The sequence below is a fragment of the Colletotrichum lupini genome, chromosome 4 (assembly GCF_023278565.1).
Source record: "Colletotrichum lupini chromosome 4, complete sequence".
Classification (NCBI taxonomy): Eukaryota; Fungi; Ascomycota; class Sordariomycetes; order Glomerellales; family Glomerellaceae; genus Colletotrichum; species Colletotrichum lupini.
The window spans coordinates 955,502-975,982 of NC_064677.1; the positions used below are offsets into that span (position 1 = coordinate 955,502).

Below are 20,481 nucleotides of genomic sequence, written 5' to 3' on the forward strand. Positions count from 1 at the left end.
TACTCCGGGAGTTTATTAATATTTTTATTATTATTTATATTAATAATATTCTTATTTTCTCCCCTAACCTCGAAATATATAAAAAATATATTTATATAATATTTTAAAAGCTTTAAAACGCTAAACTATATACCGAACCCTCTAAATACGAATTTAATATATAAAAAGTAAACTTTTTTAAATATATTATTATATTAAACTAAATTTATATATAAATATCAAAAATAGAAGTAGTTAGGGACTAGCTTATATTATAAAACGTTAAGGACGTATAAGGATTTTTAAAATTTATTAATTTTTATTAACGATTCTTTAAGGACTATATTAATATAATTAAACTTTTTAATAACTTAATATAAAAAATACCCTATTTATTTAGGATCCTAAGTATAAAGAAATATTTATTGAAATTAAAAATATAGTCGTTTTTAAATTAGTTATTATAATCCCGGATCCCTAAAAACTTTTTAAAATCGAGACTAACGCTTTAAATTTCATTATAAAAATAGTCCTAGGATAATAAAACGAATAAAAAAGCTTTATTTATATTACTTCTATTTTAAAATATTTTATAAAATAGAATTAAATTAGTAAATTTATAATAAGGAACTAATAATAATTATTAAAGTATTTTAAAAATAGAAATTATAATTATTTAGAACTAAGTATAAAATTATAATTTATATAAATTATAAGACCTTTATAAACTTTATAATAAATAAAAACCTAAATAAATAATAAGTTAAATAGAGCGAATTCTTATTTAAATATAACTTCTAAATTATTTATTAAAAAGGATCAAAAAATAGTAAAATAAACGCTCTTAATAAAAGACTTAATTATAAAGTTATAGTCCTTAAAAAAATATAAGTTATTTTTAAATAAGAAAAGGACGGTAGCTTTATATTAATTATAAAGCTTTTTATAATAATTAAAAAGATTAATACTAGCCCGATTAAAAATATAACCCCTAAGCTTATTATAAAAATTTATAGCGCACTAATATACGGTTATTAAAGAGTTATTAAAATATAAAAACGGATTTATTAATATTATAATAAATTTACTATACGTACTAAAATTATAAAAGTAATTAAGGACTACGTAACTTATAAAAAAAATAAAAATAGCTTATATAAGCCTTATAATAAGCTATAACTATTATAACTATTAATAAAAATATAATATTTAATTATATAGGACTTTATTATTAAATTACTAAAGTCTAGAGAACTATTTATTAAAATATAATATAATAATATTTTAGTTATAGTTAACTAACTTACTAAGTTCGTATATTTTATTTTTTATAAAGAATTAAGTATTATAAAAGACTTAGTATACGTATTTACTAAGGTTATATTTTCGAACTATGGTTTATTAAAGAAAATTATTTTTAATAAAAATAAGCTATTTATTTTAAAGTTTTAGAAATCTCTAATTTCGTAACTTAGTATAGACTATAAACTATTAATATTATTTTATCTATAAATTAATAAATAAATAGAAAGGATTAACTAGATCCTTAAAATATACTTTCGTTATTATATAAACTACGACTAGGATAATTAAGTAGCGCTTTTATTAATAGCCTAGTTTATATATAATAATATAGTTAGTAAAAGTATAAGAGAATCTCCGTTTTATTTTAATTACGGATTTTAATTAATAACGTATAAAGAAATATAATAAGGACTATAAGCTATAAAAGCCGTAATAAATATAAAAAAACTTAAGGAAATCTATAAATAAGCCTTACTAAACCTCGAATTCGTATAATAGTATATAAAAAAGAACGTAAATAAATTAAGGATTAGAGGACTATTTTTAGAAAAGGGGGATAGTACTTATTTTTTTTATTATAATATTAAAACTAAATAACTAAGTAATAAATTAGATTATAAAAAGCTTAGACTTTTTAAAACTATTAAAAAAGTCTTATTAATTAATTACGAATTAAGATTATTAAATATAATATAATACTATCCCGTTTTTTATATTTTATTACTTAAGCTTATATTAAAAGGTTTATATATAAAAAATTATATTATTATTAAACTAAACTAATTAAAATATAAAATCGAACAAATTATTAGTTATAAAATAAAGGATAATAAAAAAAATACCTTATTAAATAGAAAAACTACGAATATAAAGAAAATATATAAAAACTTATTACGAACCTTTAGAACTTTTAATAACTTTTTAAAGAATATTAAAATTAAAATTAAATCTAGAACTCTTAGTTATTATAGTAATTTAATTAATAATCCTAAAAGTACTATTAGTTTATACCTTACGGGCTATTAAAGAAGTATTTTTAAAATCCTTAAGAAACTTCTTTAATATAATTTAACTCTTTTTAAATACTATTCGTTTTTAAAAACGAAGACGCTCTAATTTAAATAATAACTTATTTAACTTAACCTAAGTTTATTAATAAACCTTAGCTTTTTTTTATAACTCCGTAGCCCTTTTTTAAAACTATAACTCTTTTATTTCTTTTTTATAATTAAAACGATTAGACTCCGTTATTGACTAATTAATTATACTTAGTTAAGCTAAGACTTAATAAATAAAAACGTAATACTTATAAATATAAATAGTATTAATAAACATATTATATAAAATATTTAAATAGTAGTATATTTTATAAACTTTAAAATTAAAAAGAACTAAATAACAGACCCCTCGCGAGTAATAATTTAAAAAAAATATTATTTTTATATTTTTATTAAGAAAGCGAATAATACGTAATAATTTATAATAAGACGTAGCTATTAAAGATTTCGATTTTTTAATTTAACTTAATATCGTATTAGTATATTTTAAAAAAATACTTAATAATTCCCTAATTTAGGAATAGACGACTTATTTATAAGCCTAGAGGACTAGACTTTTAAAAGAAGAAGCTAATATTACGACTTAATATATATAATAAGGCTAGGGCCTTACTCTATAAGATTTATAATAGCTACTATATTATATATATAAAAGTACGGACTTAAAATAACTCCTCTCGGGATAGAAAAACTATAAATAAATTACGTAATTACGATTATATAATAAAATAAGGAACGGATACTTATAAATAAGTAGGACGGACGATTATAAATAAGTAGGACGGACGACCGTTTAGTAAATAGTTAAATAATAATAAATAAGAATATTATAAAAAATATATTTAAGAATAAGACTTATATATAGTATAAACTTAAGCTAGGCTTAAAAATAGACTTTTGATAGCTTTTTTAGTAATTAACTTAGTTTTAAATCTTATAATTACTTTTAGCTATTTTTATTAAAAACCCTTTTTAATAAAACTATAATTAATTACTAAAGCCTTACCTACTTTATGACTTATAAATATAGCTTTAGGGAAGCTATTTACGACTATAATACTATTTACTTAGTATTTATAGCCTTAACTTTTACTAATATACTTACTACGACTAGCTAGCCGTAATAATTTAATTATAAATACTTTAGGTATATTAAAAGCGCCCTTAATAACTGTTTAGATAATACGTACTTCTTAAGTTCGTATATTAAAAATAAATATTAATATTACTAAACTTATAAAAAGTCGGGTTATACCCTTATTCTTAAGGAGTATATACGATACTTAGGTATAAAGTTCTTATATATTAAATAGGAGTTAATAAAAAAAACTACAATAGCCGTAATTATTAATATAAAACTACTTATATTTTATAAAATAAGTTCTAAATTATCCTCGTTCTATTTATTATTTATAATTTAATATAGGAATTAATATACGGGCGTCGCTTTTATACGGGCGTCGCTATTTTACTTCTTAATTAGTCTAAAAAAAAATTATTAGTATAATTAAATTTTACTAAATACTTATAAAGTATCCTAAGCCTTTATTTTTTTACTCCTTTTATACTTAGGCTATATTATTAAGCCTCGAAGTTTAATTTATAATATTTATTTATAATAGCTTTTATAATTAGAGTTAAAAACGTTCCTTAAGACTAATTTTAAAATAATACCCCTATTAAGAAACTTCTCCCTTTATAAAAACGATTATTAATTAATTATAGCCTCTTACTATTATTTAGCTAACTATTATTATTTCTCTTTTTAAAAAGTAGCTACCCTAACGTTAGCTAATTTTATAAAGTTAATAATCTTAAAAAGTAGCGCAACTTTATTACTAAGTTCTTAGCTAGTATATTATAAAATACGCAACCTCTTATAAATAATTATTTTAATATAGAGCTTATATTATATTTTATTAACTATTTCCCTAAGGGAATAACGAAAACCTAGCGGACTACCTTTTTATAACTTTTTTTAAAATATAACTCTTTTTTCCTTAATAAATAGTCCTAGTAACCTTTTTATTTTATAATAAAGTAGTTTAATAGTACTTTTTAGCTTATTAAATAAGTTATTAAGACTGATTAATAGCTAATAATAGTATTACTCTAATAATAAAAATATATTTATTAATAATAATAAATATAGGGTCCCTAAGTTAACATATTATTTTATTTATCCTTATAGCTATTTTTAATTTAAAATAAAACGTTTTTTAAAACTATAACTTCTTATTATACTCTAAATAACCGATCCTCTTCTCTTTTTATAACTTAAATCCTAAACTTACTAATTCCTAGCGATTTAGAGTAAACTTACGATACCCTTTTTAATTAAGTTAATAATTTTATAAGAGTTAATAAATTTAGTATTATAAAGTAGAATAAGTATAAAACTTAAGGCTAAATTATTTAATATACTTTTTGATATAATTAGTTTAGTAAGCCTAGGCCTATAAAAAGCGCTAATATTTAATAATATAAATTAAAAAATATAGTTATAAATAGTAAGTTATTACCGAGGTTTAAAAAGAGGATAAGTAGCTATTATATTATTATTTAGACCCCTAGTATAAATAGTATAATTATAGCCCTAGCCTTAAAGCTTTTACGTACTTTTTATATTATAAACTTATTAAAGTAGTTAAAAATATTATCAAAACTATAAGTTAATAAGTTAGGATTCGGGCTCGGGATATGCGTATTATTATTTAAGAATAGTTCTTAGAGTCCTTATTAACTTAGTAAAATATTTATAATACTAGGGCTCGTATAAATTAAGAAAAACTAATTAAATACTCGCTAATTATAGCGTTAATTAAACTATTTAATAAGTAAGATATCCTATATATAGTAAAATAGGTAAACGACGAGCTAAACTACTTTATTAGCTTTATTTAGACCTTTTTTTATTATTTTAAATATAAAAGCGATTCCCTAAGGTAATTAGCTTTAATAATACTTATAATACTAATCGTTTTAAGCTCTTTTTTTTTTTTAAGTTATTAAGTAAACTTACTTTAAATCTATTTATAACGCCGCGTTTAGCTTTATTAATAACGAAAAACTAAAAAGTTTCCGGTTTTTTTTCATAAGTATTTACTAACTTATAAACTAATACTTAGTCCGTTACCCTATTATTATTATTATAAATTATAATAAGTAAATAAAGGCTATACTAAACGAGTAGTTCCCGGACGTTTAGTAATAACTTTATATTTACTATATTAACTCTAATATTATACTTAGGGCTAAGTAAAAGTAAGTTAAGGACCGTAATTATAATAATAATAATAATAGGTCTAATAATAAGGAATATTAGTTACTAATATAAATAATAATTATACTAAATAATAAGGATAAGGCTTATATTAATATACTTATTAATAAGCCCCCCCTTTATATATATTATAAGGTCCTTATAATATAAAAGCTTATTATTTTCGTTAAGATTAAGTATATTTTTAAAAAAACTTAAACTAAGCTTTATAAAGAGTTTAATAATTAACGCTTAATCCTCTAGTACTTTTACGTAATATGCTTATTTTTAAGAGTATAATAGGCCCGTTATTTTATTTAAAAATACTAAAACTTTAGTACTCGTATTACTTCTAATACTAAGTTAAGTAATAATAATATTAAGGGTTATTTTTTAAATAGTCTTAGTTATTTATATCGGCTTATTAACGTTATATAGGATATAATTAATAATTAAGAGCTATATTTTTACTAAGCTTATATAGAGAATAAAGTACTTATAAGCCGGGAGTATATAAATACTCGTTTTAAGCACCTAAGTAAACTTTAAATAATACTTTTTTTAAAATATTTTATTTTAATTAGGATATAAGGCCGGCTTATAAAAAAAGTAATACTATTTAATAAGAGGCTATTCTTAAACCTCTTTAGATCTTATAGTTTAAATTATATTATTTTAATTGAACTAAGTATTCTATATTATTATAAGATTTATTTTAAAATATTAAATTTAGCTATTTTTAGTAAATAAGAGGTATATTTTTAGTAGCGTTTTTAAAAAACGTTTTTTTTTTAAATTTATATTACTAAATCCTAAACCCTAAAATTGCTATATCCCTTTATAGTAAGTTAAAAAATATAATATAGCCTATTCTATTATAACTAACCTTACTTAAAAAAGGCCGGTTAATTAGTTAAGCCCGTATTATTTATAATAACTAAAGTATAAGTAATAAAAAGCGAGGCTACTTACTTAAAAATAAAAATAAATTAATACTAACTAGGTTTATAAAAGAGATAAGTTAGCTAAGTTAAAGCTAAATATTAAGTTTATTTTAGTAATAAATAAAGAGTTAGTTTAGTATTCTTAGTAGGGGGAGGATAATAGGGAATTATATAAATAAATAGCTAATATAACTTAATATTTAAAAGAAACGGAGCTAATAAAAAATAGTTTATAATAATAATAAATTATTATAATTATGTTAAAAGAGGTAGTTAAGTAGACGTTATTATAATTTACTTTTTATATATTTTAAATATATAATAAGAAGAAGCCTTATTTATTTAAAATTTATAAAAGCTTATATTATTAATTAATTTAAGATTTATAAATCTTAAATAAGTAATATAGTAGTTCTAAATAAGTACGTAGATTATAATAGTATTCTTATTTTTAAAAATCTTAAATTAGAGCTTAGGTTAAAGAGGATAATAAGAATAGTTATATTAATATAGTTACCCTTACTATTTTTATAAGGAGGTACTATTTTTTTAAATTAATTAAAAAGTAGAATAGCGACGCTCGTATAAGAGCGACGCCCATATATTAATTTATAACGCCCGTATATTGATTCCCTTTAATATATAGATTTTAACTTATATAATAAGAGTGTTATATAAAGCTTTTAAATATAACGGTTTTTTAAATAAAAATAAAAATAAAGGGGTTTATATAAGCGAGGCCCTAATAAAAAAGGCGTTATAAGCGCTTTTTTTATATTAAAAACGTTATTAAAAAAACTTATTAAAAACGTAATAATATTAGTTACTTTACTTATTAAAATAAATAGTATTTAAATTAGAATTAATACTCTTATTAATTTATATATTTTTTTAAGTATATAGCCCGTATTAAAGTCCTTTTTAAATAAATATGCGCTTACCTTCTTAAATAAATAGCCTCTTTTTAAATAATTTAATAAAGTTATTAAAGCGATTTTATGCTCCTTAGCTATAAGCTACGCTTTTTAATTAAAAACCGGGCCCCCCGGGCCGTTTTATGATTTTTTAAACATCCTCTTATTTAATATAATTATTTTTTATATATTTTTTATATTTAAAAGTAATATAAAGTACTCGAACTTTACTTTAAAAAAGGTCTTTATAAAACCGTTAGTTAATATTTTATTTATTAATATATAAACTATTTAAAATAAGCTTTTTAAATACTCTTATTATAATTATATATTTTAAATATTAATATAATATAAGTAAGTTAAAATACGTTCCCTTTTTTTTATTATAAATTTAATTATTTAATAATTATTATAATATATTTTTTATATATTACTAAGCTTAAGTAAGATATTTTTAAAAAAGTATTTAAAAGTAAGTATTTTTTTACTTATATATTCTAAGCTTAATACTTTAGTTTTTATAATTAACGTAGTTATTATATTTTAATAAGTTACTTTTTATTAAATAAGGCTATTAAAAAAAGAGATTATAAAACTTTATAAAAATCTTTAAGTTTTTTATTATTTATAAATAAAGCGTTATTTATAATTAATAATACTTAGCTACCCCCTAAGATTTTAAAATATATTACTAAGTATTATATATAAAAAAAGTATTATATAACTTAATTTATAATAAAATAATATTAATAAAACGGGCTTATTAAAAACTAAAAAAGTAGAGCGTATATAAAAATAATATTAAGCTAAATTATAATTACTATATATAGTAGTTTTTTTCTAGTTTTATAAGTATAAAAGATCGACCTTAACGGGATTATACTTTTAAAAGAAATTATATCATACGGTATACTTTTTAACTATATAATATACGTAATATACCCTAAGTACGTACTTAATATAATATAGTAATTTTAATATAAAAACCGCTATATAATTCGGGATAAGTAAGCTACCCTGCGGTAGCGCTAGCTAAAAAAGTTAATAATAGAGGTCGGTTATAATAGTTAGTTATAATAGTTAGCTATAATAATTAAAAGCGGCCCTTAACTATAAAGGTTCTAAACTTTAATAATAACGTAGAGGTTTCTAAAAAAAAGGGCTAAATAAGCTAATATTTACTACTTTTTAAAACTCGTAAAAATTCTTTTTATCCTTATTACTTTTAATATTACCTAAAGCTACTCTCTATTTAAACTAAATAAATTTACTAAATAAATCTACTAAATAAACTTATTAATATATAAACTACTACTCTCTTAGTATATAGTTAGTAATTAGTAAGTTAGAATTCTAAAAATACCCGTTAATAAGTCTACCCCTCTCGGACTAAGCGCCCTTTTTAGCTAGCTCGACGCTATAGTTATTATAATTAATATAAGTATACCTAAGGATTAGTAAAGTACTTTTTAATAATACGGAATTTAGCTAAATAATAATATAAATATTATAAATAGCTAGGTTAATACGGACGTTAAGATTTAATATATTAACGCTAGCTTAAAAATTATAATTTTATAAAACTAAAAATCCCTTTAATATAGGCTATATTATAAATATAAAGGAATATATAAGGGGCCCCCTAACCCTTAATAAAAAGGAGTATATAATATAGGATCTAACTACTTATATAGGCTAGTATTAAGAAGTCTTATATATATTAGAATAGGTATAGTTTATTTTTTAAATAGCTAGAAGCGGGGGAAGGTTAGGAACTACTTTTAATAAAAGGAAGATAACGGTTAAGTCGGTTAACTATTTTAATTAATAATTAGGTATAGAACGTAATATACTTAGTTTTTTTTAATACGTAATATATAGTACGGCCCTAGCGGATTGCTCCGTCGGGGGGTATAATTACTATATATAATATTAATTTAACTTTTCTTTTTTAAAAAACTTAATCTTACTTAGGGATATAATCCTTAGGTTTTTTTTAATTAAAACTATTAATAATAAGGTTATAAAAGTAATAGAGTTAATAAAATTAAACTTTTAAATTACTTTTTTAAAATACTAATTATAAACTAAGTAGATCTTCTTATTTAATTAATTATAAACGACCCTTATTTTAAAATATTATAAAACTAGCCCCTAGTTTTTAATTTCGTATTTTTTTTAAAATCTTTTAGTTACTTAACTAGCCTTGTAAATATAGTTTTTATAATAAAAAACGAGGATATTATTTATATAAAAAAGAACTAAGACTTTTTTAATAAAGTCTTAAAATAAGCACGGGTCCTCGTTTATAAATAAGAAACCTAAACTTTTAAAAATTAATACTAACTCTTTATATTATAATAATAAAGCGTTACGGGAGCTATATAAGGCCCGCTTAAGCTTTATATATATTCTTAGTTTATAAAAGCTATTTAAAAGTTTATAGATAATAGGGGGGTTACTTAGCTTTTTAATTACGTTTAAAAAGGCGTTTATAATATTATATTAATAAATTTCTAAATCGAATTAGGTAATAATAATTATAATTACCCTAAACGTTTTAATAGCTAGTATTACTACGTAGGTCTTTTTTAAAGAGTATTATTTTTAAAAATCCCCCTTAACGTAGATTTTTATTTTATAATAATTAAAGTAATTATTATTATTGAGTTTATAATTAAATACTTATTTAAGGGGTATTAGCTTAGAAATAACTAATACTTTACTAACTACTTTTTAAATATTTATTTCTTTTAGTTTTTGAATTTTTAACTATATTATTTTTATAAATTAACTTTTTAAAAGTTCTAGTATTTTAAAAATATCCTTTCATTCTTTTAAAAAAAGTAATTAATTAATCCGTATAGATTTAGTTAAATTAGACTACGGTTAGTAAAACGTACTTTGTTTTATTAATTATAATATAAATATAATAATATAGTATCTAATACCCTTAAGTTACCTCGTTAATTACTTTTTACTAATTAAGTATATACGTATTAAAAAAGGAGTCTTAGTCTCTTTTTACTTAAATATTAAAAAAGTACTACTCGAGTCGCTCTTATTAACTCGGGTTTTAAATAAATACTTTTAATAATTAGTTTTTTAACCTCCGGCTTTATTTAATATACCTATCCTCTTCTTAACTATATATACTAACTATATTAAAGTTATTAATTAGGTTATTTATTATTTTTATTTTTTAATATAAGCTCGCTTATTAAAGAGGTTTATTAAGGTCTAGTTAAATAAAAAGATCTTTTTTATAAAAACTCTAAGAAGTCTTTATTTCTATTTATATATATATTATATTTTTAATTTTTTTAATAAGAAAATTAACTTTTTCTATAGCTTTATTTATAACCTTAGTTAGCTAAATAAAGTTCGTATTTAACTTTAAATTTTTAAAATTTAAAGTTAGTTTAAAAATAAGTAACTACCTACTTCGTTTATTTAAAAATAAACTAAGTTTTTTTATAGCCTTATTTATTTTTTATAAAACGAGTATAAGTGATAATAACTACTCTTTATTATTAATTAATATAACCTCCTCTTTATTTATAATTTTAAATAATTAAACTTAGGTTCGATTATTTTAAGTAATTATTAAATTTTATTTATTATAACCCTTAATTTAAATAAATAAATTACGGTTTTAATATTATTTTTTAAATAAAAAGCTATTATATTAAACGTTATATTTTATATAATAATAATTTTTAAAAGCGAGGGGATCTAAATTTTATATAAGTTATAAGTATTTATTATATAACTTACGAAATACTTAATATATTCCCTCTATTCTATTTTAAAACGTCTTTTATTAATTCTTTTTTTATAATCCTTTTTAAAAAAATACGCTTTATAACTTATACGTACGTTTATCCTTAATAAGGATATAAATTATAAATAAGCTTTAGTATATTTATTAGTTATTATTACTTAAAATAATAAGTAAACTAAACTTTTTTAATTTAAATTAATAATAATTAATTAGTAAGTTACGTAGGGCTAATATTATATAAGTAAGCTATAGCTAATATAGCTTTTATTTAGAGTTTATTTAATAAGCTAGTTATTAATATTATATTAATTACTTTATTAATAATTTCTTAACTAGCTCGTTCTCCTCTTCTATTTAGTTTTTTAATATATAAAAAAGTAGTTTCTAAGTTTATTTTTAGCTCTTATACTTATATTTAGAAACGAGTTTTATTATTAATTATAATTATTATACGTTTTATATTTTATTAAATTTTATAAATAGTTATACCCTTTTATATACGTACTTATTATTTAAAAAAAATATAAGACCCTAAATACTATATTATAAGGTTTTATAACTTATAAAAAGACGAAGATCTTATTTAAATATTTATTTTTAATTAGTATTAACTACTTATTTTATTTATAAATTAATAAGTAGTTAAAAAAGTCTTATAAAATCTTATAATAGGGTCGTCTTATTTTTTGTTTTAAAGTACGTTATAAAATAACTTATTTTATATAAGTAGTTATATAGTGGTTTTTTTCCGGCTTTATAAGTACAAAAGATCGACCTTAACGGGATTACGCTCTTAAGGGAAATTATATAATATAGTATACTTTTTGTCTATATAATATGCGTAATATGCCCTAAGTATGCGCTTAATATAATATAGTAATTTCGATACGAAAACTATCATATAATTCGGGATAAGTAAGCTGCCTTTTACGTAGCGGCGCTAGTTAAAAAGGTTAATAGTAAAGGTCGGCCGTAATAATTAGCTATAATAGTTAGCCGTAATAGTTAAAGGCGGCCTTTTTTAACTATAAAGGTTTTGAACTTTAATAATAACGTAGAGGTTTTTAGAGAAAGGGCTAAATAGGCTAATATTTACTACTCTTCGTACTAGAGCTCGTAAAAATTCTTTTTATCCTTATTATTTTTAATATTACCCAAAGCTACTCTCTATTTAAACTAAATAAATTTACTAAATAAATCTACTAAATAAACTTATTAATATATAAACTACTACCTTAATAAGAACTTACTTTACTAAAAATACTTATCGATAAGTCTACCCCTCTCGGGCTAGGCGCCCTCTTTAGCTAGCTTAACGCTATAATTATTATAGCTAATATAAGTACGCCCGAGGATTAGTAAAATACCTTTTAGTAATATAGAATTTAGTTAAGTAATAATATAAATACCGTAAATAACCGGGCCAGTATAAATATTAAAATTTAGTATATTAATATTAGTTTAGAAATTATATTTTACGGAGCTAAAAATCCCTTTAATATAGGCTATATTATAAATATAAGGGAATATATAAGGGGCTCCTTAACCCTTAATAAAAAGGAATATATAATATAAAATCTAGCTACTTATACGGGCTAGTACTAAGAGGTTTTATATATATTAGAATAAGTATAACTCGCCCTTTAAATAGCTAGAACTTAGAGGACTTTATATAAAGAAAAGTCGGGAGTTTTAATTAGTAATTAGGTATAGAGCGTAATATACTTAGTTTTCTTTAATACGTAATATATAGTACGGCCCCGGCGGATTGCTCCGTTAGGGGGATATAAGTAGTTATATAGTATTAGTATTTTAAATAGCTTAGTTTTTTAATCCTTACTTTTTAAATAGTTAGGACGAGCTTTTTAAGTTCTATTAGCGCAAGATATTTAGATTTAAAATACTAAAACTAGGCTATATTTAATTAGTTATTCCTTAAGTAATATAAAGAACGTAAATACTAAGCACTATATTAAAATTATATTAATAAGTAAAGACTAATTTTTAAATAGAAAATAAAATAAATAGGGCTTATATTTTAAAAAAAAAAAAAATTAACTTTCCTTTCGAGCTATTTAATAATAACGTTTTTAAATTCGTTACTAAACTAAAGGGTATAATTAAAACCTAAGTACTAAATACTAGTTTTTTAAAAAAGAGCTTTTAATACGACGTTTATATAAAAGTTCTTAATAAAACTAATATTATAAAAAATAAAATACTTTATTTTAGGCCCCTTTAGTTCTATAAGGATATTTTATATAATCCTCGTTCCCTTAATAATAATAAATAAGAGGCTATTTTAAAATCTATATTCTCTAAACTATTACTTTATTAAATAAAATCTAATTTTAAAAATAATTAGTTATTAATAAAGTAAATAGTACTATAATTATTTATAACTATACTTTTAAAAAGGAAGCATAAGCTAATAAAAGGGATATAAATAATAATAAGATTACTATTCTTATTCCCCTCTATACTTAGTTTAAAGAGTAGACCGACGTTAATAATTATAACTATAATATTTAAAAAATAAGTTCTTTTAAAATTCTTTTTATTACTTAGCTTATTAATTTTCATCGTTTTTTTTAAAGCGACCTCGGTTATTATTATTTTATTTAATAAGGGATTTTATATAAATCTAGCCTTTTTAAATAAAGTTAATACGGAGGTTAATATACTTTTCTTAGTTTAAATAAGAAATTATTTTTTAAATATTATTATTACTTAGCTAAATATATTCTTATTTTATCTTACTTATTAAAATAAGCTCTATTTTTATATAGTTTATTAGTTTTTAATAATAAGACCCCTTATAAAAATAGTTAATAAACGAGTTAAGAGTTGCTTCGTTTTATTTAGGGAAATCTAAATAACTTATTAATATTATGAATATTATAGGGGTTCGTTTATAACTTTTACTATATATTACTTTTTTATAGAAAAAGTTATTAAAAATCTTAATATAATACCTTATATTAAAAATCGCTTCCCTTTTTTATTTTAGTTTAATAATTTTAATAAGCTCTTAATTAGACTAATTTAAAATTAAGTAATATATAATTATATAAAAAAAGGTTTTTAAAGCGAGGGTACTTTAGACTTTAAATAGCTTAAGCTATATTACTTAATAATAAACTAAAAAAAAGTTTTTAATTTAAGTTAATAAGCTAATATTAAAGTTTACCCTATTTATAACTATATTAAATTTCTTTTTTATAATTATAAACGAACTAAAATCGCTTAATACGTACCTTTATTTAAAAACCTAAATTATAATATAAAAGAAGTAATTTAAAAAATTAATAAGCTCTTTTTTTATATTCTCTAAGATTTTTTAAGTAATCATAAAAGAAATTTAGTAATTTATTAATTTATATAATCTCTCTTTTTATAAATAAGAGATCGTTTTAAATATAGTTTATTAAATAAAAAAGATATGTTTTTAAATAAAACGTACTTAATTTACTATTATAATTTTCGGTTTTATTAAAGTAATTAGTTATTTAATTTAATTATTTCTATTTAAAAGTTCGATTATAGCCTCGCTTTTTAATTATTTAGTTTATTATTAAATAAACTCCTTAAATCTTTATTAGTATTTAATCGAAGCTACTTTATATATTTAATTTTAAATAATATTTTATATTTTAATATATTCTTTAATTAAAAAAATAGACTTAGTAAAAAGTAACGGATTTAATAAAAAAATAAAATTATTTAAGTTTAGTAAGTCCTAAATATTTTTTAATTAAGCCTTAATTCGTAAAATAAAGTATTATTTAAGCTAATCTCGTTAATAATTAAGCTTTTACTTAGGAATATTAATAGTTTTTTTTAAAAAATATTAATTTATTTAAAAATAAAGTTAATAAATATAATAAGGGTTAAATAATATTATAAAAAAGGATATAATAAACTATAGTTCTTAAAAAATAACTTTTTAATAAAAATATAGGGGTCTAAGTTAGAGCTAAGTTTATAATTATTATAAAGTTATTATAAGGGTATTAATATATATTAAAAAAACGGTTATTTATTAAAAATAAAAAATAAGTATAAGGCTCGTTTTAATATAAAGGGTATAAGTAAAATAGGCCTTAGTAATTATATAACCGAGGTTATATAACGTATAATAAGGCTATAGATAGTTAAAGCTATTACGATAAAATGCATATTAGTTATAAACATACTCTCGATTCTGCATCTCGACCCTGGCACGTCCGGTGACAGGGACTGGCTGCATGGAATAGCATTTAGCGAGCGGCGCGGGCAGTACCGGGCGGCTACGCGGCTTGCATCCGCAAACCCTCGTTCCGCACCCGTAACTTGACACTTCCATCTTTATGGACTCGCATTAGGGTATTATACACCCAAAATACTGTGCTATCAATTCACATATGGCTCGTAGAGCTCTTTCATCCATTATCGTGCGGAGTCCCAGGAGTCCAGACAACTCCACTCCATTCTTTTTGAGTTCTGAAGGGTGTGGGACAAAGATGCCTGGGCATGAGACGGTCTCTAAGAAACGCATATGAGTTCGGTTGTGGTAAATACATGGTAAATTGGGAAGTCATTATTGAGCCTTGAAGCTGTAATAGCAATCCAGTCAAAGGAAAGTTGAGTGGTGGCATCTTACGGGGGGAATGATAGTCTGCCGACATTCATATGTTTACCTCAGTATTAAGGATACGAAAAAAATAGTATCCACAGCTTCGGCTTTCTAGATCGCCGACGGATTTTTAGAGAACACGAAAATTGATTATTCGTAGGCTACAACTCAGTATAAGCTTTCATTGTAGGCCAAATTGGGATTATCGAGTTCTAGTTCCACTCTTAGTCTTCGAGTCTCAGTGAAGGTCTTAATCTCGATGTGGCAAGTGGCACAACTCCGCATTCGGCTTGGCTTCCGAAGTCTTGGTTGCTATGCGAACGATACGAGCACTGCCTCGCGGAGCTCCATCGGCTTTAAACACCGTCCACCCATTTCTTCGGCCGGCGTCAACGTCAGCATCAGCGAATGGAGGCTCGGAATCTTGGAATTCCCCGCCCTTCCGACTTCCCGCCAATCTTGGATCATAAACTCGAGATCTATAGAAAACCTGCTGAGTGGGTGTGTCTGCTGCCGGTAGATCTCACCTCTCTTTCAGGTAACATCACATAGGTGCTTCCAGGGGTTCGTCCGCGACTTCGGATAAGAACCGGGCCCATATCCGGCACGGAAGTGTCAAGGAGCATCGGACGCGATGGAGGTCCTTCCGGAGCGGAGGATCGCAGCCAAAATTTCGAAGAAACCGCACAGAAAATCCAAGCTTGGATGCCACACTTGCAAGAGACGTAAAATCAAGGTTCGTCTGATGATATACTGCTACCCTGCACGCCATCTCTTCTTTTAGTGATGGATCCTTGGGCCTTACTGGGCTTAGTATCGTCCATGCACCAGACCACAACACCTCGGCCGGATTCACACAATATGACCCATTCGCGCACCTAATTTCCTTGACACTGCTTTACCTGCTAATGCTGGCTTCCCATAGTGCGACGAACTGAAGCCAGCATGTCAAAACTGCGTGCGTCACCTGGTGACGTGCGACTTCCTGCAAAGTCGCTCGATGGCGATATCGATGCGCAGCATGCAAATCACCTTGCAAACAAGCCTTGACGCCAGAAGCGCAGACGACCCAGAGACATCTATCAGACCGGCGCCAGCTATCGACCAAGCCCTAAACTTTGTCGATTTGGAGCTGATCCACAACTTCACTACCGCCGTATTCATGACACTATCAACAGATGACCTCGTCCGCCAGGTGTGGCGAGTCTCGGTAGTCCGCATGGCGCTTAAATGCGAGTATGTCATGCGAACTTTGCTCTCCATATCGGCTCTACATCTAGCCCACCAGCGGCCAGAACGAAAGGAGGCTCTCGTGGCTAAGGCCCTGCTTTATCATCGATCAGCCTCAAGAGAAGCAATGGAGTTGATGAGCGCTCTTGATGAACGAAATGCAGAGAACTTGTTCTTGTTTTCACTTCTTACAATATTTTTCGGTAAGTGATCACTACGTGATCGGATCACGAAATGAATTGTTGCACCTCGTTTTCCCCTTCCTATCTTCCAGTCAATTCGAGATTTCGCCTGCACGGGCAGTACGCTTGCTTACAAAACTCAGCTCTGGCATCGGGACGCTATCTGAAGGAATCAGTGGTTGTCTGGGAATCCGCGTTCCCGGACTGGACATTCCTCCTATCTGGAGCTTGTTCTCTCATCAAACTCCTCAATTCGAAAAACTACGAGGGTCCCTTGACCCCTCTGTTGACATACGCAAAAGAACGATTCTTTACTGCGCGTGATGACTTGCGAGCTCGACCAGCCGCCTTGGAAAGTCTACGAAAGCGTGTCAGCAGCAGCAATATTGACAAAGAATTGTTACGCATCCACAATTTGGCCATTGACGAATTAGGTTACCCTCTTTCTCTTGCTCTGCACAGTGGAGGCCGTGGTATGGACATCATGGATATGTTCATCTGGAAATACTTCGTGTCGGATGAGTTCCTACCTTTACTTAAAGAGCCGAGGGCGAATCAAGAGGCCATTGTTATTTGTGCCCACTTTTGTGTTGTGCTGAAGAGATTAGAGAGTCAGTGGTGGCTTCAGGGCTGGTCGATTCATCTTATATCACAGGCGTGGGAGTTGCTAGATGAGAGCCATAAGCCTTGGATCCAGTGGCCGATGGAGGAGCTAGGATGGGTGCCCCCAAGCTAATCATAGGGAATAAGGTCATGAGCTATGGGACTTGGAAGCCAGATTATGAAGATGAAACGGGTACCAAACCGGGTAGTCGTAGCTTGTGTAACTATGGCAGCATCATGTAGGCGAGGCTGTCACCACAATCTTTGCGAAACCAGCAATGTAACGACTCAACGAAGAGACATATTGATAACTCAGTTGCACACAGAATAACCAAAATCCGTGAGCGCGGTATAATAGCGAATGCTGTGCCAGTTAAGGGGTTTACGGAATATACAATCAAGCACCACACACTGAGGAGCCAATGAGGAGGTACGATGCCTCCACTCCTTACGGCAATCAATTCCCTCGTATCGCATATCTTCCAACCGTGTTCGGCTAGGACGCCGCATATTCGAAGGAGACACCTGCTAAGCCGTCCATTTCTCTTATGATTCAACGAGAAACCATCGAGAACCACGTCCTTTTATCTCCTGCAAGCAGCTCCATTTTAGGGCAAGCAGTCGCTCTGCTTCAGCCTGATACGCGGAAATCAATACCCTCATAGTTACCCCGAGACATTGATTAGTTTTCGTCCCGTTCCCTGCACCAATGGCCGATAATGGAAGAAGCAAGCTCAGTCATCAGTGTTACCAAGTTATTGCTTAAATAGGCAGGTTCTATCGTGCTTCTACAGTTGGACGAAAGGCCGTCTTGGCAGCGCTTGGCATACTAGCAGTAACAAGCAGTTGAATTAATACAGTGCAACCACACACCGCTAGCGCTAGTTGTGAAGCTTGTCTGCCATTCGACCAACAATAAGACTCATCCCACGTCTTCCGCCCGGCCCCTCATGAAGGCCAGGTTGATCAACAGATCAATTTAAGCTTATCGGTCGAAGCCGGCGCCCGACCGTATCACGACGAGCATATTGTCCCCCTCAGCCTGATCGCTTCATGCAAGGAGAGAAGCTCTGCCGGGCCACAGGACAAGTCCCCACACTAATCTGACTCTCTCTCACTTGGCTATCAATAATACTAACTTGACCACAGAACGGAGAAGGTAGCAGATATCGAACCCCGCGGTTTCCACGGGTGCTTTTTTGGAAACCCCGACTCAACCTCAGCTGCAACTGAGTCTTGGTATCAGCCAGATGAGGAAGGCGTATGAAGCAATGGAAAGACAAGTCTCGGGCTCGTTTCCGGTTTCCTTCTATCAGCTGACGCGCCTTTTTACTTTTGTAGTACAGTTGTCATTGGGCTTCCTGTTAGGGCATCGTTCCAAGCCGATTCAGCTCGCTGCAACGTACTAGGCAACTTTCAGAGCCCCGAGAATAGAAGCCCAACAACGACAAGATGACTTACATCAAGAGAGACTTAGGATCGAGTATATATAGCCTAGATCTCTTGCCATCAAGGTTCCCCTTCTTAGCTCGACATCCCTCTCAGTCTCACAACTCCTATCCAAGTCGCCTGTTCGCTCCCCGGTCCCCGGCTCACTCTTGTCAATATGCACTTCAACCTCGCTCTCGTCGCGGCTCTTGCCGCCTCCGTTTCTGCCGCGGTCACCCCCGCCGTTAGATTCGGCTGTGCCACCGAGGAGCCGTCCGCCGAGCACATCGAGATCTCCAAGAAGCTTGCTGAGGAGGAGGCCGCCAATAACGGTACTGTCAGCCTGGCTGCTCTGGCCACCATCACCGTTCCTACCTACTTCCACATCGTGGCTTCCTCCCAGACTGTGGCCAATGGATACATCACCGTAAGATCTCTTAGCTTCATAGCTTCATGTTCTTTCTCCAGCTTCACTTTAAGCACGTTTCACAGAGGACGGTCACTTACATGGGATATGCGTGTAGGACAAGATGGTCACCGACCAGTTGGCCGTGATGAACTCCAACTTCGCCCCCCACGGCATCCAGTTCAACCTGGTCGAGACTACTCGTACCATTAACTCCGCCTGGGCCGGCTACAGCAGCCAGACCGCCATGAAGACTGCACTCCGCAAGGGTGACTACGGCAGTCTCAACCTGTACTTCCTCAAGAGCGTCGGAGGTGCTTTCGGAATCTGCACGTTCCCCACCACCGCCTCCCCCGGCTCCTCCGCTTTCATCGCCGACGGCTGCACCATCCTGTCGTCCACCGTTCCCGGCGGAAGCGAGACCAACTTCAACCTCGGAAAGACTGCCACCCACGAGATTGGTCACTGGTTCGGTCTGTACCACACCTTCCAGGGCGGTTGCAACGGTGGAGACTCCGTTGCCGATACCCCTGCCCAGGCTAGCTCTTCTTCCGGATGCCCTGTCGGCCGTGACTCTTGCCCCAGCATCGCCGGCCTCGATCCCATCCACAACTACATGGACTACTCCTACGAGTAAGTTACTACCCCGCTTGGAATCACAAAAGCTTCTTGCTGACGTATGAAACAGCTCTTGCTACGAGGAGTTCACCGCTGGCCAGCAGACCCGCATGCTGAGCTTCTGGAACAACTACCGCGCCTAAGCTGTCCGCG

General features: G+C 27.6%; 3 protein-coding genes across 3 annotated transcripts; all 3 read left to right on the forward strand.

Annotated features, from left to right (window-relative positions):
* Positions 1-5,272: 5,272 nt before the first annotated feature.
* On the forward strand, positions 5,273-5,451 carry CLUP02_07395 (uncharacterized protein; the record flags this gene model as incomplete). Its single annotated transcript, XM_049286390.1, has 2 exons — positions 5,273-5,354; positions 5,387-5,451. Coding segments are annotated over 2 exons (147 nt in total), but the record flags the coding sequence as incomplete, so codon positions are not given.
* Positions 5,452-16,120: 10,669 nt separating this feature from the next.
* CLUP02_07396 (uncharacterized protein) lies at positions 16,121-18,009 on the forward strand (the record flags this gene model as incomplete). The annotated part of the gene is made up of 4 exons (XM_049286391.1): positions 16,121-16,358; positions 16,449-16,597; positions 16,787-17,294; positions 17,417-18,009. The coding sequence occupies 4 exons, from the start codon at positions 16,121-16,123 to the stop codon at positions 18,007-18,009; spliced, it is 1,488 nt and encodes a 495-aa protein (XP_049143534.1).
* Positions 18,010-18,585: 576 nt separating this feature from the next.
* CLUP02_07397 (metalloprotease) lies at positions 18,586-20,471 on the forward strand (the record flags this gene model as incomplete). The annotated part of the gene is made up of 8 exons (XM_049286392.1): positions 18,586-18,613; positions 18,671-18,721; positions 18,797-18,965; positions 19,026-19,137; positions 19,223-19,278; positions 19,422-19,731; positions 19,829-20,343; positions 20,399-20,471. 8 exons carry the CDS (start codon positions 18,586-18,588, stop codon positions 20,469-20,471), a joined length of 1,314 nt encoding a protein of 437 aa, XP_049143535.1.
* Positions 20,472-20,481: the final 10 nt, after the last annotated feature.